A 23,412-nucleotide genomic window follows, 5' to 3' on the forward strand; every position below is an offset into this window, starting at 1 on the left:
AAACCGCTCCTCCACCATAGCCAGAGGCTGTACATCCGGACTAAAAGATGCACCCCCCATTTTCCTCCATATTTTTTGAGGAAAAAAGTGCATCTTATAGTCCGAAAAATACCGTAAGTCTCCTCTTAGTCTTCTTTTTTGCAAGCTAAAAATTCCCAGATCCTTTAAACATTCCTTGTAGAACATACTTTGCAGTCCGCTCATCATCTTGGTAGCTCTTCTTTGAACTTGCTCCAGTTTTTCGATGTTTTTTAAAAATATAGTGCCCAGAACTGGACACAGTATTGCAGATGAGGCCTGACCAAGGAGGCGTAGAGGGGGATAATTACTTCATGTGATCTAGACTCTATACTTCTCTTAATACATGCCAGAACTGTGTTTGCCTTTTTTTTGCTGCTGCATCAGGGCAGTCCCACATGTCCAGATAATTCCGGTACCGGAAAAATCGGTATTGGAATTATCCGTGTCCGTGTTCCCGTGCGTTTCTATGGCACATCAATGTGGCACACGTGTGCCGCCCGTGTGCCCACTGGGTACCACACGCACCGTGCAGGAGACAGCGCTAAAGTTTAAAGTTTTGCACCTTCTATTGTATGAGCGGTCACGTGGGGCCGCCGATTACTGTCATGAATATGCGGCTCCACCTCCCATAGGGGTGGAGCCGCATATTCATCACTGTAAATGAGCGGCCCCACGTGACGGCTCATACAGTAGAAGGTGCGGCCAGGACGGAAGCAGCGCCAGCCAGCTTCCGTCCTGGCTGTAGTTCTCCTGCGTGAGAGCCTGGTAGCGGTTTTTCAGCGGTATGGGTGCTGACTGCCTCCTCATCTTTTTGCTTTTGGGTCACAAGCTTCTATTTCTCTTGTTCTGCGGGTACATTGAAAGGTGCTTGTGTTCGAACATTCTGAATAGTTGTTTCTACTCTGTCATTAGCTTCTGCAGGAAAACTAAAAAGTTTTTCTTGAAACATTCTGAAGTGATCCTTCTGCTCTGTCAAGGAAATCCTCATCTTCTGTGATGAGCATCAGTATGGATATTTTCTCCTGAAATTTGTCTTTTCCTCTGGCAAGTCTGTAAACATATTGCACACATTGCAGTTCCCAATAAGGGTAATCTCCTTCTCTATGTTGAGCAAAATTAATTGTTGATGAATTGTGGTAAAGGTTTGACGATTTCCTTCACGCAACTCTATCCTGCTACACCCAGAGATCTTCAGACTCATGGCAACTCTTCTCTGTTCCAGAAAAAAAAAAATATCCTCATCGAGCTTCAATTCTTCAATCCTGATCAATTTCCCAAGATTCCCAGCACTGCTCATGTGACTCTTTAATGCAAACTTCTCCCCCTGGATGAAACATTACATATCCCATGATGTTTCCTACTGTGCAGTCACCTTTCCTAAACAGAGAGTTTGCGTTTTGCTTACAGGCCAAGAATGACCAAAATAGTGAGGAGCTGAAGTTGCATGGGAAATATAATCTTCAGCCTTAGTGTTTGTTCACACAGCGTTTTTGATGCATTTTTTTTAATTACCGTAGCTCTTTTCATGCAGGAAAAAATGCTGTATTTTTAATGAGATTTCTAAGATCTCATTCACATGGTGAGTTTTTTGCATGCCAATTCTTCCAGCGTAATTCACTGCATTTATTTTTTTTTCAAAATTATTTTGCACCAAAAATGCAAGTAATTTTCGCTGTAGTTTTTAGGCCATTGCCTGCATTTTCCTAAAAGAAAATGCTCATCAAAACTTCCACTTGTGAACACACCCTTAGAGCAATGCAATAAGAGCGCCCTATTAGAGGTAAAAAATTGCGCCACAAAGAAATGGTGATCAAAGTAGAAAAGAATTCAAATCATATGGTGAACGCTGCAAAGTAAAAGAAGCAAAATGTCCAAATTGCTGTTTTTCCAGTTGCTTCACCCTCAATAAAAAGCAATATTGTCTTATCAAATTGTCATATGTACTACAAAATGGTTTAAAAAACGGCAGCTTGGCACACGAAGAGTACCACACACACAACTCCATCGATGGAAAAAATACTAATAAGTACTACCCTGAAGTTATGAGTCTAGGAAAAAAAGGGTAACAGGTTTTTTTTTGTGACATTAAAAGGTTTTTGTGCTACTAAAAACAAAATAGTTTGGTTTTGTAGTAATCATACTGACCTGGTAAATCATGTTTTTACCTCACAATGAAAAACAGAAAAATAAACCCCCCAAATATATTGATCTTGTGATTTTAGTCCCCGAATTTGACATCCTGGTAACGACCCGGCTTGATGACCCTTCTCTTTGCCAGTTCCCTCCACCTGCGAGCATCCAATCCATGGGTGTAACCCAGGAGCCCCTGCTTAGATCCCTGTATAGGGGTTAAAGGGAGAAGGCTGGGACCCGCTAAACAGAGTGACTTGTCTATGAGCTGCCAGCCTTCTCCATGCAGCACACTTTACAAACTCATGGCTATATCAATGGGAAAATAAAAATAAAAGTGTAAAAAAAAAATTTGACTCCATTTTAAGTTAAGAGAAAATTCCAATAAACTTGTATAAATGATAATTTAGAGGTTAAATTGGAACAAGATGTACCGGTAATGGTTTCAGGAAAGGATCCTTATCTATCATGGCAAATTCCTAAAGGAAGCAATCATTTCCAGGTTTAATGACCATTTTCCTAGGTGGCGATTTGTTCTATACTCTTCCTCTCATACTAAATGACATCTATTACTGCAGTACTTCTGTTCACCAGTCCTTTATGTAATTTGTCCGCTCTTTTTTTTTCTTTTTAAAGAATACCTGAAGGCCCAGTGGAGCAAGGAGCTGCAGCAGGAAGGATACGGGCATTAGAAGAGCAGCTGCTAAAGGCCAAAGAACAGATAGAGATGTATAAACAACAATCTAGCAGTACTGGTAAGATTCCGGCTAGTTTGTCACGTTTCTTTGTTATTTTTCATTGACTCCTGCAAAATATATTAGGTTTTTGCTGGTGCCAGAGCACTTCTTTGCTCTTAAAGAGATCTTGTTCACTAATTCATGCCGGAACCACGGGCAGCATGAAACACTCTGCCTGCATTATTACTGCTTGGTATGTTTTTCTCAGAAACGTTGTGGCTTGCTTTGAAAAGCCGGCCAGAGACTAGGCATCTCATATGACTAGTTCAAGGCCTGCACCTGGCTGGCTTTTTATGCCATAGAAATCTACAGCTCTTGTGGTGGAGAGTTGAGTAGTCTACTACACAACATGCCTGGTGCTGGGGAATATACCAATCCCAGCAATTAAAGGGCTTCTTCACTAGCTATACTTAAGGGGCCCAGGGTGGTTTAAGTAGTCACGTGAAGCCCTCTGCCAGATGTTGATGCCAGCAGACCACCAGGAAAACTGTTACTAGTGCTATGGAGCAGTGCCGATCCAGGAGGAAGCTGTAGTGATTGCGAAGGAGTGGTGCCAGTTCAGTAGCAAGCTGGATTGATTTCTTATGAGCAGTGTTGTCCAGGTGGAAGTAGTAGCGAGTGCAGAGAAGTTCCAGTGGTTCAGGTTGAAACTGTTGTGAATATGGAGGGGTTCTGCCAGTCCATGTGGAGGCTGTAGCAAACTTGGTGGAGCAGTGCCAGTCGAGGAAGAAGCTGTAGCAAATGCATAGGATCCCAGAGCAGCCTGCAGTCACGCCCCAGAGCAGCGCTCCCCAGCTTCAGTCCTCGAGCCACCAACAAGTGGTGTTTTCAGGATTTCCCTGTGGTCGGTGCTCATTGCAATACAGTAATTCTACTTCATAGAGGCGATCTGAGCATCGCCTCTATGTAACAGGGCCAATTGAGTTGTGCCAGCTTCTAGCCTCCCATGGAGAATATAGAAGCATGGCAAAAGTAAAAAAAAAATGTTTTTAAAAATATAAAAGTTCAAATCACCCCCCTTTCGCCCCATTCAAAATAAAACAATTAAAAAAAAAATCAAACCTACACATATTTGGTATCACCGCGTTCAGAATCGCCCGATCTATCAATAAAAAAAGGATTAACCTGATCGCTAAACAGCGTAGCGAGAAAAAAATCAAAACTCCAGAATTACTTTTTTGTTTGTCGTCGCGACATTGCATTGAAATGCAATAACGGGCAATCAAAAGAATGTAACTGCACCAAAATGCTATCATTAAAAACGTATGCTCGGCATTCAAAAAATAAGCCCTCACCCAACCCCAGATCACGAAAAATGGAGACGCTACGGGTATCGGAAAATGGCGCAATTTTTTTATTTTTTTTTTAGCAAAGTTTGGAATTTTTTTCACCACTTAGATAGAAAAGAACCTAGACATGTTTGGTGTCTCTGAACTCGCAATGACCTAGAGAATCATAATGGCAGGTCAGTTTTAGCATTTAGTGAACCTAGCAAACAAGCCAAACAAAAAACAAGTGTGGGATTTTTTTTTTTTTTTGCTATTTCACCACACTTGGAATTTTTCCCCATTTTCTAGTATACGACATGCTAAAACCAATGATGTCGTTCAAAAGTACAACTCATCCCACAAAAAATAAGCCCTCACATGGCCATATTGACCTAAAAATAAAAAAGTTATGGCTCTGGGATGGAGGGGAGCGAAAAACGAAAACGCAAAAACGAAAAAAGCTTTGGGGGTTAAGGGGTTATAGAAGCTAAATACTCCAGATAGTGATGGGAATAAAATAAGAGCAAAAATTGCCTTCCTTTCACCTCTCTATACTATATGAAGATATTTCAGTATGATTTATATGGGTAATAACCATTTTGCGTACAAGAAATAATTAAAAAAGAACTCATTGATTTAACTGTTTTTAATTTTTTTTATTTTAGTGACTGGCATGGGAAAAGACCATGAAATGTTACGAAGGGCAATCGATAACGGGGCCAAGGAATTCTGGTATTTCGTCCAAAGCGAGCTAAAGAAATTGAAACATCTAGACCGAAATGAACTCCAAAGACATGTGGACGAGCTACTGATCGATATGGGTGATCAGCAAAGGTGCGGAAATGACATGGGGGGATCCTTCTCCTTCTTAGGACCCTCCTCTATGCTCTGTAGGAGACTTTCCAAGGGGATGGCCGCTCATCTGTATTGTCACTGTGTAGTTCTACATTTCCTCTCTTGGTCTGATATCTCTTTTGGCACACCCTTATTTGATACTTTTAAGACACACACCTGCTACAAGATGGCAAAACTTTTTTCTTTTATTTTCTATTTCTATTTATTTTTATCTGTATACTTCTGCAATTCCTTGTCTGACCAGAGGTCTCGTGACCTGATTAATTTTAAAAATATATGTATACTGTACCCCTTAAGCAAATGTATTTTAGTAGAGATCTATTAGAATATATCGATGACCGAAAAACAAACACGAAGGTTTCGCCATGGAATCTGGTCATATTTAGATGGAACATGAATCATTTAATTTCCTAGGAGGACAAGGGATGAGTCAATTAAATTATGTCATCATAGGAAAAAGAACTGCTACTTTGTGTCATTTCTCGGGAGTTTTATGGAAATGGCTACAAGAAAGCTCTTAATTCACACTGTGCTCCCTTTAGTTTTAGATAAAAAAAAGTTGCTTTTCTACTGGGTGAATGAATCTCTAAGGCTACTTTCACACTAGCGTTTTCTGCAATCCGTCACAATGCGTCGTTTTGCAGAAAAAACGCATCCTGCAAAAGTGCTTGCAGGATGCGTTTTTTCCCCATAGACTTGTATTGACGACGCATTTGCGACGGATTGCCACACGTCGCATCCGTCGAGCGATGGATGCGTCGTGCTTTGGCGGACCGTCGGGAGCAAAAAACGCTACATGTAACGTTTTTTGCTCCTGACGGACCGCTTTTTCCGACCGCGCATGCACGGCCGGAACTCCGCCCCCACCTCCCGCACCTTACAATGGGGCAGCGGATGCGCCGGAGAAATGCATCCGCTGCCTCCATTGTGCAATGCGTTAAACGCTAGCGTCGGAATCTCTCCCTGACGCATTGCGACGGGGAGATTCCGACGCTAGTGTGAAAGAAGCCTTACTAGGAGAAGCAGGTTAGAGAACCTACAGGTCCTGGAACAGGCACTTATTCAATAGCAGGACTGGTATTAATGTGTCAGGTTAATGTCCACAAGGAGATCCAGCCATTTTATTTATATTGCAGCCATATAACTGACTGTGATGCTACTATGTTATCAACTACTTAATAGGTCAGGAGTTTTGTAAAATTGGTACAAAAAACCTCTTCAACACTCTGCTCCTTTATTGATAAAAGATTTTAATGGGTGAGCGAAGCACTTCCTGACAGAAGCAGGATAGAGAACCTGCAGGTCCTGGGACAGGCTCTTCACTTATGTAATGTTCTGTTTATTGCAATGGTATATGGGACTGCATTGTCATCATGTCATCATCTGTTTAACAGGTCGGTTATGACAGATCTCTACTACCTCAGTCAGACCGATGGTGCAGGTGACTGGCGAGAAAGAGAGGCCAAAGATTTGACAGAACTCGTACAGCGACGGATTACCTATGTTCAGGTAATAAACTCCATGCTTTATCTGAATGCTTTGTAGTTGCATAGCTTTCCCCAGTGTTAGGTTATTCTCTAACTTTCCTGTGTCCATGTGCTGTAATATCCAGCAGGGGTGGAAACACAGTGGTGGAGCTACCTGTGTATAACAAGTAAGGGGGCCACGTCCATCTATCAAGCAGCTTCTACCACAGACACACTATTGGACTACAAAGGGCCCATTTCCTACAGGGGCCTTCCTCCGCCACATACACACTATTGGACTACAAAGGGCCCATTTCCTACAGGGGCCTTCTTCTGACACAGGCACACTATTGGACTACAAAGGGCACATTTCCTGCAGAGGCCTTCGGACACGCTCACGAGGGCCGTGGGGTACTCTGAACCGGGTCGGACAGTTCTTTGGGGAAGTCACGGGTCCGTGACCCGACTCCGTGGTCCTGGCTGTGCCGTAAAATGGGGAATATGTACATTGGATTTAACGTGATGCCACCTGTGGTGTTCGGCAACCGATGCTGTTAAAGGAGACCGCTGGGGCTGATGGTGATGCAGCTGGGATGGTTCTGCTCCCCACAGGTGGAGTGGGGCCCCAGGGATACCGATCCCGTCAGGCTTCGTGTACCTTGTAGTGCAGGACTCAGGGCGCAAGAGATCACTGAATAACACAAGGGCTGTAGTTTTCATTTCCTTTACTTGATGGTTGATAGTACAGACCGGGGTACTGGTAACGGATCATAAAGGAGAGCCAGGCAGCCTGGAAGCAATTTTTGGGGACACCTGGCCAGGTAGGTACGGAGGGCTTCCTTCTGTGCTGTCCTCCCTTTATCCTTGCTGCCTAGCATCTCACCCTCCTGCTGCTAAATAACTGTCTCTCTTTGTTTTTAAAAATTAACTGTTGCCCACATGGCAGGCAGCTCGAGCCTATCACAGGTGCCGCTCCCTTGTGTCTACTCCAGGCTCTGGTATGCTGCTGTGCCGCCGGGTATTAGATCGGGCCAGTAGACCTGCAGTCCCCTGCCCTCCGGATTTAGCTGTCGGGACTTCAGTACCCGCGCAACCACGGACTCCGGTATCCGGTTCCTAGCGCCTAGCTCTGGGGCAAGTTTGATCACAGCTTCACTCCCCAGGTTCTGCTCTACTTCTCTCCTACTGACACCTGGTAAGGGGACCCCTCCTTGCTTCCAGACATGACATTACTCCCTGTGAGGGAGGCAATGCCACTGTGGCAATTGGACTCCTGGAGTGCCACATACCCCCTAGTGAAATTCAGTACTCCCGGACTGAGGAAACAAATAATAAACAAATTAACAAGTGAACAATCATAACTATTTACAAGATTTCAAAAATTGAAATTGCAAAAACCAAAGCTCAAAAATAGTCCTGGTGACGAATAGTCCATGCATCTATTGTCCATTGTTCATTCCTGAGCCAGGTTGGTAACGATATACAAGTATTGTCCTGGTCACAATGAGTCCAGTGACCCAATCGTCCATTAAATCAAGTAAAATAGGATTGCTCAAGAGTTCTTGCAGAGTCTCTGTAGGCTCATATGTTTGATGATTACGTACTTACATTACATATTTACATGTCTTATTTACACAATCTACTTACATACGGAACCTTACGGGGATCTGACCTAGGGTACTACGGTAGACCTTCATAGCACTGGTACTGGTGTAGTGCGCTCTCTATTGGCTGCGGCCGCGCCCGCCTCTGGATCCTCTCCTAGATTGGGCATCTCCTTCCTTCCTAGTGAACCTCAGCCCGGCTCTGGGTATCATTACCGTAGTAAGCGGCTGCTCCGCAGGCGGGATGGATTTAACTCCCAGGGGTTTCCAAGTCGGGGCCTCCTGCTTTCTGCTCGCCATGTGGCGCAGTAAGCACGGCTATTATACAGTTCAATAAAGTCTATGACACACAGTACCCAGTAATACCGGGCTACAAAATCCTGTTCGTGATGCCAAAATGACACACCCACCAGGGTCGTGGGGTACTCGGAACTGGGTCGGACAGTTCTTTGGGGAAGTCACGGGGCTGTGATCCAACTCCGTGGCCCCGGCTGTGCCGTAAAATGGGGAATATGTATATGGGATTTAACGTGACGCCACCTGTGGTGTTCGGCAACGGATGGCCGACGCTGCTAAAGGAGCCTGCTGGGGCTGATGGTGACGCAGATGGAATGGTTCTGCTCCCCACAGGTGGAGCAGGGCCCCAGGGCTACCGGTCCCGTTTGTGTACTATGTGGCTTTGTGTACCATGTGGTGCAGGACTCAAAACACAAGAGATCACTGAATGACTCAAGGGCTGTAGTTTTCTTTTCCTTTACTTGATGGTTGATACTACAGACCGGGGTACTGGTAACAGATTACAAGAGGCGAGCAGCCTGGAAGCAATTTTTGGATACCCCTGGCCAGGTAGGTACGGAGCCCTTCCTTCTTCTGTCCTCCCTTTTTCCTTGCTGCCTAACAGCTCACCCTCCTGCTGCTAACTAACTGTGTCTCTCTGTTTTTAAAAATTAACTGTTGCCCACATGGCAGGCAGCTCAAGCCTATCACAGGTGCTGCTCCTTTGTGTCTGCTCCAGGCTCTGATATTCTGCTGTGCCACTGTGCTGCTGAGATCGGGCCAGGAGACCTGCAGTCCCCGGCCCCCTGGATTTAGCTGCCAGGACTTCAGTACCCGCACAATCGGGGACTCCGGTATCCGGTTCCTAGCGCTCCTCTCTGTGGCAGGATTTATCACAGCTCCACTCCCCAGGTTCTGCTCTACTTCTCTCTACTGACACTTAATAAGGGGACCCCGCCTTGCTTCCAGGCATGACATTACTCCCTGTGAGGGAAGCAATGCCACTGTGGCAACCGGACTCCTGGGGTGCCACACTTCTTCTGTCACAGGCGCACTATTGGACTACAAAGGGCCCATTTCCTATAGTGACCTTCTTCTGTCACAGACACACTATTGGACTACAAAGGGCCCATTTCCTATAGTGACCGTCTTCTGTCACAGACACACTATTAGGCTACAAATGGCCCATTTCCTATAGGGGCCTTCTTCTGTCACAGACACACTATTGGGCTGCATATGGCCCATATCCTACAGGGGCCTTCTTCTACCACAAACACTATTGGACAACAAAGGGCCCATTTCCTACTCTTGCACAGGGGCCTTCTTCTGTCCTTGCAAGACAGACAAGAACCAAATCTGCTTGACCAAAAAAAAATAATTGGAGACAAAACATTGAATGCTATGCGATAATAGCTCTTTTCTTCTCTTTCTTTTCACAAGTCCAGGGAAATAATCTGCCTTAGAAATTAGGTTTTTGATCCCCATTCTGAAGTAGCAAAAAAAAAAAATATATATATATCAGCCTCCTTTTTCCCAGGCAGCTCGTGTTGCAGGTGATTGACAACCTCATATATTATTTCTCTGTCATTAATATTAGTTGGATTTCATGTCTCCCGGCGTGAAAATTGCAGTAAAGTTTTTAACATGCCAAGTCCACTGCTAACCACTTCTCTACATACTTCAAGTAAAAGAAACGTAAATTCTGCTCATTACAGTACTTGTCACATTTTTGCTAGAATTGTGATTTTCAATTTAAAGAGAACCTGTCATCAGTTCAGAAGTGACCACTTTTTTCTCTTTTCTCACTGCTGGCCCGATTATTCTGTGTTTTTCTTTCTTTTTTTTTTTTTAAATTCACCATACGGTTCTTGAGATTTGTGCCTTTTTATTTAATGCTACTTTTTGTGGCTAAGGGGGCGATGCTCAGAATAATTATGCAGAGCAAGCTGGAGACACACCCCTGAGGAATCCTGTGAACCATGCCCTTTTGGAATTACTTTAAAAATGAAAATGCTCATATTGGAACCGTATGGCGGTTTTTAAAAGCGAAAAAAACAGAATACTCAACAGAGCTATAGGAATAAAAAATAAGGGCAATCTTTAAAGAAAATGTTATGAAAAGTTTAAATCGGTATTGTACTATTAAAGGGGTTCTAAGGAATTAACCACCAATCTGAACTAACCTAGCCCCCGCTTCACTTTGTGACTTAATACAACAGGTAAATTATCAAAAACCTGGGTTATATGTATTTATTGATTTTAACACATCTATCTATATAATCGTCTACGGGTCACTTCCGTCTGTTTGTCTGTCACGGAAATCCTGCGTCGCTAATTGGTCGCTGCCAGCCTGCCGTGACCAATCAGCGACGGGCACAGTCCGGCCACGAATTCGCCCTTCCCTACTCCCCTCCAGTCAGTGCCCTGTCCATACTCCCTGCCAGTCAGTGCCCCCATTGCGGTTTAGCAGTCCATTAAATGGACTGCGTTACACCGCAGCATAACGCGGTGTAACGCAGTCCGTTAACCCCTTTACCACCAAGGGTGGTTTGCACGTTAATGACCGGGCCAATTTTTACAATTCTGACCACTGTCCCTTTATGAGGTTATAACTCTGGAACGCTTGAACGGATCCCAGTGATTCTGCCACTGTTTTCTCGTGACATATTGTACTTCACGATAGTGGTAACATTTCTTTGATATTACCTGCGTTTATTTGTGAACAAAAAAACGGAAATTTGATGAAAATTTTGAAAATTTCGCAATTTTCCAACTTTGAATTTTTATGCCCTTAAATCACAGAGATATGTCACACAAAATACTTAATAAGTAACATTACCCACATGTCTACTTTACATCAGCACAATTTTGGAACCAAAATTTTTTTTTTTTAGGGAGTTATAAGGGTTAAAAGTTGACCAGCAATTTCTCATTTTTACACCATTTTTTTTAGGGACCACATCTCATTTGAGGGGTCTATATGATAGAAAATACCCAAGTGTGACACCATTCTAAAAACTGCACCCATCAAGGTGCTCAAAACCATATTCAAGAAGTTTATTAACCCTTCTGGTGCTTCACAGGAATTTTTGGAATGTTTAAATAAAAATGAACATTTAACTTTTTTTCACAAAAAATTTACTTCAGCTCCAATTTGTTTTATTTTACCAAGGGTAACAGGAGAAAATGGACCCCAAAAGTTGTTGTACAATTTCTCCTGAGTACATCGATACCCCATATGTGGGGGTAAACCACTGTTTGGGCGCATGACAGAGCTCGGAAGCGAAGGAGCGCCATTTGACTTTTCAATGCAAAATTGACTGGAATCGAGATGGGACACCATGTTGCGTTTGGAGAGCCCCTGATGTGCATTGAAACCCCCCACAAGTGACACCATTTTGGAAAGTAGACACCCTAAGGAACTTATCTAGATGTATGGTGAGCGCTTTGACCCACCAAGGGCTTCACAGAAGTTTATAATGGAGAGCCGTAAAAATAAAACAAAAATTTTTTCCCACAAAAATTATTTTTTAGCCCCCAGTTTTGTATTTTCCCAAGGGTAACAGGAGAAATTGGACCTCAAAAGTTGTTGTACAATTTGTCCTGAGTACGCTGATACCCCATATGTGGGGGGGAACCACCGTTTGGACGCATGGGAGGGCTCGGAAGGGAAGGAGCGCCATTTGGAATGCAGACTTAGATGGAATGGTCTGCAGGCGTCACTTTGCGTTTGCAGAGCCCCTAATGTACCTAAACAGTAGACATCCCCCACAAGTGACACCATTTTGGAAAGTAGACCCCCTAAGGAACTCATCTAGATGTGTTGTGAGAGCTTTGAGCCCCCAAGTGTTTCACTACAGTTTATAATGCAGAGCCGTGAAAATAAAAAATCTTTTTTTTTTCCCACAATTATTATTTTTTAGTCCCCAGTTTTGTATTTTTCCAAGGGTAACAGGAGAAATTGGACCCCATAAGTTGTTGTCCTATTTGTCCTGAGTACGCTGATACCCCATGTGTTGGGGTAAACCCCTGTTTGGGCACACGGGAGGGATCGGAAGGGAAGAAGCACTGTTTTACTTTTTCAACGCAGAATTGGCTGGAATTGAGATCGGACGCCATGTCAGGTTTGGAGAGCCCCTGATGTGCCTAAACAATGGAACCCCCCCCCCCAATTATAACTGAAACCCTAATCCAAACACACCCGAAACCCTAATCCCAACAGTAACCCTAACCACACGTCTAACCCTGACACACCCCTAACCCTAATCCCAACCCTATTCCCAACCCTATTCCCAACCATAAATGTAATCTAAACCCTAACCCTAACTTTAGCCCCAACCCTAACTGTAGTTTTAACCCTAGCCCCAAACCTAACCCTAGCCCTAACCCTAGCCCTAATGGGAAAATGGAAATAAATACATTTTTTTAATTTCTCCCTTACTAAAAGGGTGATGAAGGGGGGTTTGATTTACTTTTATATCGGGTTTTTTAGCGGATTTTTATGATTGGCAGTCGTCACACACTGAAAGACGCTTTTTATTGCAAAAATTATTTTTTGCGTTACCACATTTTAAGAGCTATAATTTTTCCATATTTTGGTCCACAGAGTCATGTGAGGTCTTGTTTTTTGCGGGACGAGTTGACGTTTTTATTGGTAACATTTTCGGGCACGTGACATTTTTTGATCGCTTTTTATTCCGATTTTTGTGAGGCAGAATGACCAAAAACCAGCTATTCATGAATTTCTTTTGGTGGAGGCGTTGATACCGTTCCGCGTTTGGTAAAATTGATAAAGCAGTTTTATTCTTCTGGTCAGTACGATTACAGCGATACCTCATTTATATCATTTTTTTATGTTTTGGCGCTTTTATACGATAAAAACTATTTTTATAGAAAAAATAATTATTTTTGCATCGCTTTATTCTCAGGACTATAACTTTTTTATTTTTTTGCTGATGATGCTGTATGGCGGCTCGTTTTTTGCGGGACAAGATGACGTTTTCAGCGGTACCATTTTTTTTATATCTGTCTTTTTGATCGCGTGTTATTCCACTTTTTGTTCAGCGGTATGATAATAAAGCGTTGTTTTTTGCTTCGTTTTTTTTTTTCTTACGGTGTTTACTGAAGGGGTTAACTAGTGGGCCAGTTTTATAGGTCGGGTCGTTACGGACGCGGCGATACTAAATATGTGTACTTTTATTGTTTGTTTTTTATTTAGATAAAGAAATGTATTTATGGGAATAATATATATATATATATATATATATATATATATATATATATATATATATATGTATATATATATATATATATATATGTGTATATATATATATATATATATATATATATATATATATGTATATATATATATATATTTTTTTTTCCATTATTTAGGAATTTTTTTTTTTTTTTTTTACTTTGTCCCAGGGGGGAACATCACAGATCGTTGATCTGACAGATTGCACAGCACTCTGTCAGATCAGCGATCTATGTTAGAGCACTGCAGGCTTACCAAGCATCTGCTCTGAGCAGGCACTTGGTAAGCCACCTCCCTCCCTGCAGGACCCGGATGCCGCGGCCATCTTGGATCCGGGGCCTGCAGTGAGGAAGGAGGTAGGAGACATTCGGAGCAACGCGATCACATCGCATTGCTGCGGGGGTCTCAGGGAAGCCCGCAGGGAGCCTCCTCCCTGCGCGATGCTTCCCTGTACCGCCGGCCCACCACGATCATGTTTAATGGCGGTGTGCCGGGGGTTAATATGCCGGGGGCGGTCCGTGACCGCTCCTGGCATATAGTGCCGGATGTCAGCTGCGATAGGTAGCTGACACCCGGCCGCGTATGACGTACTATCCCGTCGGTGGGCATACGGGCCCACCCCACCTTGACGGGATAGTACGTCAGATGTCAGAAAGGGGTTAATGCTGCTATTAACCCTGTGTGACCAACTTTTTACTATTGATGCTGCCTATGCAGCATCAATAGTAAAAAGATCTAATGTTAAAAATAATTTAAAAAATCATTATATTCTCACCTTCCGGCGCAATGACCGGAGATGACGTAGCGGTCTCGCGAGACCGCTACATCATCACGTGTTATTGCCGCAATGCATTCTTGGGACCGGAGCGTCGTGAGGAGCATCACTAAACGCCTGGACTGGATCCGGGGGGGCGCCGGAAGGTGAGTATCTAACTATTTTTAATTTTAATTCTTTTTTTAACAGGGATATGGTGCCCACATTGCTATATACTACGTGGGCTGTGTTATATACTGCGTGGCCTGTGTTATATACTACGTCTCTGTGCTATATACTACGTGGGCTGTGCTATATACTACGTGGGCTGTGCTATATACTACCTAGCTGTGCTGTATACTACGTGGCTGGGCAATATACTATGTGGCTGTGCTATATACTACGTGGACTGTGTTATATACTACATGGGCTGTGTTATATACTACGTGGGCTGTGTTATATGCTGCGTGGGCTGTGCTATATACTACTATACATATTATTGAAAACCCAATACGTTAGAATCGGGCCACCATCTAGTACTATATAAAGTTAAAATTAGATATGGTGGATTCCACACCTCAAAATTGATACCCCCTTTATCCTCATGTACTCTACGAAATCTTCATGAAATTCTGAGCCGCTTCGTTACTCTTTGCAGTGTTGCAAGTCTGCATCAAAATCTGCTTATTACACATCCAGATTTTTCTGCTGATTTGGATCATGATTGTTTGGATTAACCCTTACACGAAGTAGATATAAGGAATATGCAGCGGTTGTAGATTAATTTAGGTTGTCCTTACCGATCTTGGTTTTTCAGTCATTAAAGTGGCAAGTCTGATAACCAACATTTCGACAGGATGGGTGATAATTATTTCTTCAGTGGGAGGGTCTCTGAAGCGGTGGTGTTAATCCATGACAACTCCTTCATTCATGTACACTGCTCAAAACAATAAAGGGAACACTTAAACAACAGAATATAACTCCAAGTAAATCAAACTTCTGTGAAATCAAACTGTCCACTTAGGAAGCAACACTGTTTGACAATCAATTTCACATGCTGTTGTGTAAATGGAATAGACAACAGATGGAAATTATTGGCAATTTTCAAGACACACTCAATAAAAGAGTGGTTCTGCAGGTGGAGACCACAGACCACATCTCAGTACCAATGCTTTCTGGCTGATGTTTTGGTCACTTTTGAATGTTGGTTGTGCTTTCACACTCATGGTAGCATGAGACGGACCCTGCAACCCACACAAGTGGCTCAGGTAGTGCAGCTGATCCAGGATGGCACATCAATGTGAGCTGTGGCAAGAAGGTTTGCTGTGTCTGTTAGCGTAGTGTCCAGAGGCTGGAGGCGCTACCAGGAGACGTGGAGGGGGCCGTAGGAGGGCAACAACCCAGCAGCAGGACCACTACCTCAGCCTTTGTGCAAGGAGGAACAGGAGGAGCACTGCCAGAGCCCTGCAAAATGACCTCCAGCAGGCCACAAATGTGCATGTGTCTGCGCAAATGTTTAGAAACCGACTCCATGAGGATGGTCTGAGTGCCGACGTCCACAGATGTGGGTTGTGCTCACAGCCCAACACCGTGCAGGACGATTGACATTTGCCATAGAACACCAGGATTGGCAAATTCACCACTGGAGCTCTGTGCTCTTTACTGATGAAAGCAGGTTCACATTGAGCACATGTAACAGACGTGACAGAGTCTAGAGATGCCGTGGAGAGCGATCTGCTGCTGCAACATCCTTCAGCATGACCGGTTTGGCAGTGGGTCAGTAATGGTGTGCGGTGGCATTTCTTTGGAGGGCCGCACAGCCATCCATGTGCTCGGCAGAGGGAGCCTGACTGCCAATAGATACTGAGATGAGATCCTCAGACCCCTTGTGAGATGATATGCTGGTGCGGTTGGCCCTGGGTTCCTCCGAATGCAAGACAATGCCAGACCTCATGTGGCTGGAGTGTGTCAGCAGTTCCTGCAAGATGAAGGCATTGAAGCTATGGCCCACCCGTTCCCCAGACCTGAATCCGATTGAACACATCTGGAATATCATGTCTGTCACCATCCACCAACGTCACGTTGCACAACAGACTGTCTAGGAGTTGGCGGATGCTTTAGTCCAGGTCTGGGAGGAGATCCCTGAGGAAACCATCCGCCGCTTCATCAGGAGCATGCCCAGGCATTGTAGGGAGGTCATACATGCATGCGGAGGCCGCACACACTACTGTGCATCATTTCCTTGTCTTGAAGCATTTCCGCGGACGTTGGATCAGCCTGTAATTTGATTTTCCACTTTGATTTTGAGCATCATTCCAAATCCAGACCTCCATGGGATATTCATTTTGATTTGCATTGATCATTTTTAGGTTTTATTGTTCTCAACACATTCCACTATGTAATGAATAAAAATTTGCAATTGGAATATTTAATTCAGTGATATCTAGGATCTGTTATTTTAGTGTTCCCTTTGTTTTTTTGAGCAGTGTATATGGACCTATAACATGCATGACCGCCATCCCCATGATCAATGACTGGAGCAATGGTGTTAATCCATGACAACTCCAATTCATGTACATGGGCCTATGATGTGTATGACCGCCATCCCCATAGACAATATAGACAATGACTGGAGCGGTGGTGTTAATCCATGACAATGTCTCCATTCTTGTATATGGGTCTGTGGCAAGTATGACCGCCATCTCCATGGACAATGACTGGAGCGGTGGTGTTAATCCACGACAATGTCTCCACTATGTATATGGGCCTATGACGTGTATGACCGCCAACCCCATAAACAATGAATGGAGCGGGGGTCAAGACATTGGACTCCAGATCATTGGGTGTGTAGATGTCTAACCCCCAAGTATCACCCTGCACATAATTATTGCTGCTTGAAAACAAACAAGGTTGTCTGATGAAGTCACCATTAGGTTAGCGCAGATCTGGTGCATCCCACCTATGTACTGTATATGTTGTGTGGTATCTAAATTATATGCCACAGATGACAATTAGAGTGACCGTCGTTAGAGAGGGGGTTGTCTGCATCAGTCATCTGCTTTAATGATTGAACACTGGTCAGCCATGCAACGGAGATTCCAAAAAGGGTTATTTCCCATCTTCATAGATGGACATTGTTTCTAAATACAAGCACTTTTGCCGTTTGCTACTTATTAAGATTTTCAGCCGTTCTGGAGATATTAACATTGAGATATTAACATTTCCTTTGTTTACAGCTTATTACCTAGGAAACCGACCTCTACTGCTGTTTAGGTTATAAGCACTGTGAAGTAGTTGGCCGGGATTAGGAGGTAACAGCGCCCTCCAGAGATCCTGGCCAGTTTCTGAAGTGCTTACAAGCTCAATAGAGAAGAGCTTATACGTGCTGCAAATGTTCTTCTGCCTAGCAGCTGCAGTCGGTCTCCAAGGCAACCAGCAGTAAATAAAAGAAAAGTGTTAATATCTCTAACCCAGGGGTCCCCAACTCCAGTCCTCAAGGCCCACCAACAGGTCATTTTTTCAGGATTTCCTTTGCATTGCACAGGTGATGCAATTATTACCTGGGCAAGACTAAGGAAATCCTGAAAACATGACATGTTGGTGGGCCTTGAGTACTGGAGTTGGGGACCCCTGCTCTAACCAGTAAATTGCAAAAGTGCTTGTGTTCCCCAGCTCTATCACCAATACCTATTTCAGAAGATTGGAATAATCCCTTTAATTCATTATTTATTTCAAAGACGAACATATCTTCTGCCAAGATGAACCGCCATTTGGCGTGAAACTGTAGTGCCTGTGTGGCATCATGAATGTGCGGCATTGATTTACTTTAGATTTCCATTTTGGTAAATATTTGTAGCCCTACAATTTTCATTATCTTGAGAGCGGACCCTCGGCATGAAGCTCGCCACCATTAACTATCTTACTGCTCTTATTTGCAATACTGCTTGTACATTTTCCCATTTGGACTCATATCAAGGGTTTCATGCATATGTAAGCACACCGTGCAGTGTTACTCATGCAGTGTGCGCTGCCACATAAGGTCACCTTGGTATCTAGTTAAGAGATTCAACTAACGAACTGAACTTCTACGTTACACACAGACATGAAGTCTGGGAGTGAAGAAGAATATATTGAGCTTTGTGAAGACTTCAGCTGGTATATCTATACTTCTTATATACAAATGTAACTGCTGTGGACTTCAGCATTGCCAATTATTTTTGTTCTTCTCCCCAGTTAGTCTTCTGTAGCCTGGGCTCCGCAATTTCACAAGTGAATGGACAGTACACCAGAGCGCAGGACCCCACAAGTATCCTCCCCACGAGCAGTGGCTTAGTCTTTATCCCACCTCTTCTCAAAAGACAGCAGTATCCTCAACTTCCCTCCCATCCACCACTGGCAGCACCTGCCATTTTCCCTCCCATCCACCACTGGCAGCACCTGCCATTTTCCCTCCCATCCACCACTGGCAGCACCTGCCATTTTCCCTCCCATCCACCTCTGGCAGCACCTGCCATTTTCCCTCCCATCCACCACTGGCAGCACCTGCCATTTCCCCCCCATCCAACACTGGCAGCACCTGCCATTTTCCCTCCCATCCACCACTGGCAGCGCCTGCCATTTTCCCTCCCATCCACCACTGGCAGCACCTGTCATTTTCCCTCCTATCCACCACTGGCAGCGCCTGCCATTTTCCCTCCCATCCATCACTGGCAGCCCCTGTCATTTTCCCTCCCATCCACCACTGGCAGCACCTGCCATTTTCCCTCCCATCCACCACTGGCAGCACCTGTCATTTTCCCTCCTATCCACCACTGGCAGCGCCTGCCATTTTCCCTCCCATCCACCACTGGCAGCCCCTGTCATTTTCCCTCCCATCCACCACTGGCAGCACCTGCCATTTTCCCTCCCATCAACCACTGGCAGCACCTGTCATTTTCCCTCCCATCCACCACTGGCAGCACCTGCTATTCCCCTTCCCCCCCCATCCAACACTGGCAGCAGCATTGTCCAATTTCCAATCACTTTATCCTAGGCAGCAGCATCGGTCAAATTGTCTCCTGTTCTCCACTGACAGCAACATCTGCTATTTTCCCTCCTGCCTACTTCTAGCAGAGGCATCCTCCAACTTCCCACTATCCTTCACTCACTGCAGCATTGTCCTGTTTTCCACTGCTTCGTCACAGGCAGCAGCATCTTCCAATATTCCTGTCATTCTCCACTGTCAGAATTAACCAACAAAAGACAATGAGTGTAAGTGCAATAAAATATATTTTATTTAGATATATATCTTTAAAATAGCATAAGATTAAAACGAAGTACCAGAGGCTGCAACGCTAAAAAGATATCCTAATCAATACTGCCAGCACTACAGTACTGCATACAGTATGTGTCTAAATATTTAATACATACACAGACAAGAGTGGTCTTGCTAAAGTGTATTCAGTGTAAGGTGCTGCCATCTTCCATACGTAATGGAATAGAGTTTAAAGTTGAAGACTTTCATGTGCAGAACAGGTGTAGTGAAGGTTGTCCTGCTGCCCTAACGCACGTTTCGTAGAGTAACTTCCTCACGCCTCCTGACCCACTCAAATGATGTGAGCCCACAGCTGTGATCAGAAGGGAAAAAAACTTACCTCTGGTCACTGGTGTCAAAACTAACAGCTGGGGACTGCAACCCCAGCGGTCCGCTTCAGCAATGCTGTTTATCAAGAATAGAGTGGTACCCATGTTTTTTTTTTTTTTTTAAATTAATTAAATAAATAATTTAAAAAAAAAACTGCATGAGGTCCCCTCCATTTTTAACAATTGGCCTTGCTAAAGCAGACAGCTGGGGACTGGTATTCTCAGGCTGGTAAGGGGCCATGGATATTGCCCCCCCCCTGCCTAAAAATAGGAACCCGCAGCTTCCCAGAGAAGGCACATCTATTAGGCTAGGGTCACATTGCGTTAGTGCAATCCGTTTAGCGCTAGCGCTAGCAGATTGCGCTAACGCAATGTTTTTACCGGGGCCGCGTTCCGGGGTCGCGGTAACGTCCCCGCTCTCGCAGATCCCCGATCTGCGAGAGCGGGGAACGGACCGCGGGCGCGCCTCGGACGCTGCAAGCAGCGTCCGTGGCGCGCCACAAAACACCGGCGCGTCGCTAGTGCTAGTGCTGCGCGTTCCCATTGCCGTGAATGAGCACGCTAACGGACGCGTTGCACGGCGTTAATTTCGCCGTGCAACGCTGTCCGTTAGCGCGTTCCCATTAACGCAATGGGAACCTAGCCTTAGAGCCGCCAATTCTGGCGCTTTATCAGACTCTTCCCACTTGCCTACAGATGGACGGACACCTGGATGTTCAGGTCCGATGGGTTTGGCTGAACAGTTACAAAATGTTCGGGTTTGGGTACCAGAACAATACCCGGACCCTATTCACTTGAATGGGGGGCCCGAACATCCAGTGTTTGCCACGCTCTCATGTACATGACAGCGCGGCAAACACCGCTTCTGATTTGCGGTGAAATCATCCCTACCAGTCAGAGAAACGCGGTTCCCACGCTGTCAAAACAGCATGAGCGTGAGCGCTCAGCTGTGATCGGAGGTATAAAGTCACTGGTGTCCGCAGATGGGACCACTGCTCCCATCATCCCACACCTGCTGCCGCTAATAACAGCGAGAACAGGAGCGGCTGATGGGAGTATTCATCAGCCGGCGCCTGCTCTGTAAATACATAATTTAAAAAAAAAAAACAGCGTGGGTTCCCCTGTATTTTTGATTACCAGCCAGGCTAAACTCAAAGCTGGAGGCTGCATCCCTCAGCTGTCGGCTTCAACAAGGCTAGTTATCAAGAAGAGAGGGGCCCCCACACCGTATATTTTAATTATTTAAATAAATAATTTTAAAAAACTGCATGGGTTCCCCCCCACACAGTGCATATGAGCTGACAAAATCTATAAGTATGTGCACACATAGGTATAAGAGAAAGATTATATGCTCTGTCTCTGTGTACTACAGTGAGCACTATAAATAAGAGGCACAAAAGATAAAGTGCAAGTGCAAAGAACAACAAGGCTAAACAGTGTGCATTTTAAAGTGGCATGTGAATGGTGCTCAAAATTCACCAAGGAGCAAAATGGGGGACTGTACCTTTAAATACCGCCAGATCTTGATATCGCGCACCCCCGACGCGCGTTTCGGAACTAGAATTCCTTCGTCAGAGGGTAAGGCAGACAGCTAAAGCAGACAGCTGAGGGCTGGTATTCTCACGCTGGTAAGGGGCCATGGATATTGACCCCCCCAGCCTAAAAATAGCCACCCACAGCTGCCCAGAAAAGGCACATCTATTAGATGTGCCAATTCTGGCGCTTTGCCCGGCTCTTCCCACTTGCCCTGTAGTGGTGGCAAGTGGGGTTTATATATGTGGGGTTGATGTCACCTTTGTATTGTCAGGTGACATCAAACCCACGGCTTAGTAATGGATAGGCGCCTAAGACACCTATCCATTACTAATCCTATGGTTGCATGGTAAATAAAGACACAACCAGAATAAAGTCTTTTATTAGAAATAAAACAAAACACACTTTAACTTTTTTTATTTACAGTTGATGACCGTGAGAACTACTGGTGAATGAGCAGCTGCATCAGTGACCAGCGGTGACATCAGTGACCAGCGGTGACATCATCGAGGTTACCTCCGGTCACTGAGGCTGCGTTCCCAGCCGGGCTAAACTGCCGTGACCTTGGAGGGAGCCTCGCTAGCACCGTGAGAAAAACTCTCACGATGGTAGCAGGGATCTCGCCAAGGTTACTGCAGTTCAGCCCACCTGGGAACGGAGCCTCAGTGACGGAAGGTAACGTTATTGACATCACTGCTGGTCACTGACGCTGCGCTCTCAGCAGCTTATTCACCAATTCACCAGTGGTTCTCAGCCTGGACGGTCACATCTAATAAAACAAATAAAAAAAAAAAACAACAATATCCCTCATCTGTCCATTGTTTGGTCCCACGCCGTATTCCATAAATAGGGATAAACATTTTTCACCCTGGATGGTGCCAAGATTCAACCTTCCAGGCTGAAAATCACTGGTGAATGAGCGGCTGCGAGCGCAGCATCAGTGACTATAGGTGACTTCATCGAGGTTACCTCCGGTCACTGAGGCTGCGTTCCCAGCCGTTCCAATGAATTGTGGTGGCCTCCCTCTGGTGTTTCGGTATAGGTGTTCGGTACAGATGCCGAGCTTTACTGTTTGGGTTTGCCCATCTCTATTGATAATGATCACAAGCATTGATGGTGTCTCCAGGCTTTTGGAGCATCTTTTCCTGTTGCAGCTTATTTCAGCTCACCAGTTGTGCTGAGGTTCCTGTAAAAAGCAGTGAATTTGTCTGATTTTGTACCAGTAATCATTGGTTGTGAAACCACATGCGGTTCTTGACTGCATGTCAAAAACCACAGCACATCCGAATATTGAATATCTGAAGCTGCTCAATTTGAATATACCCTAATTAGGGTAATAAGCAGTAACAAGCCCTGACTGCAGTCTTTCTGCTGTTTGAGCTGTGATTAATCGGTGGTCTTATGGTAAATCGTACACATACATTGCGCTATCCCCATGGGCTATGGTAAGCTCCATGATGTCTTTACTGAGACTACTTTTGTCCCAAGTTTCACCTTACCTGATTTATTCATGAGGTGCTACAAGTAGGATCCTACATTGTCGTAAGGAATATTCAGTGATAAGTGATAGCAGAGGTGGAGTAATGACTACTTCCATCACGTATATGATTATATATCACTACAGGAAAGGCCACACCTAACAATACATGGATAAAATGCTGGTGAGGGAGGCACATACCCCAGTGGTATTTGATGGAGGTAGTGCAGCTCCAAAATACTGATGAACAACCCTCATCTGGGCACATTACACCTCCAGGTGATCGATGACCTCTCCATCTACATCCATAGGTATTAATATGGGGTCCGTCTTTTTGCAGCTATATCAGTTTCTGCTGTCTTGCTACAGGATTTAGGGATTTTGGAGGTATCTGATGGAATTTTTTGAGCAT

At 44.6% G+C, this 23,412-nt stretch overlaps 1 protein-coding gene across 1 annotated transcript in view; it reads left to right on the forward strand.

Annotated features, from left to right (window-relative positions):
* The window catches only part of FUT8 (fucosyltransferase 8), a 288,014-nt gene that overhangs the window by 166,884 nt on the left and 97,718 nt on the right, over positions 1-23,412 (forward strand). Inside the window, exons 4-6 of the mRNA XM_069726425.1 lie at positions 2,788-2,906; positions 4,822-4,990; positions 6,406-6,520. Coding sequence (XP_069582526.1) covers positions 2,788-2,906; positions 4,822-4,990; positions 6,406-6,520 — 403 coding nt within the window. The remainder of the gene's footprint in view (positions 1-2,787; positions 2,907-4,821; positions 4,991-6,405; positions 6,521-23,412) is intronic.

The sequence above is a fragment of the Ranitomeya imitator genome, chromosome 1 (assembly GCF_032444005.1).
Source record: "Ranitomeya imitator isolate aRanImi1 chromosome 1, aRanImi1.pri, whole genome shotgun sequence".
In the NCBI taxonomy this organism is placed as follows: domain Eukaryota; kingdom Metazoa; phylum Chordata; class Amphibia; order Anura; family Dendrobatidae; genus Ranitomeya; species Ranitomeya imitator.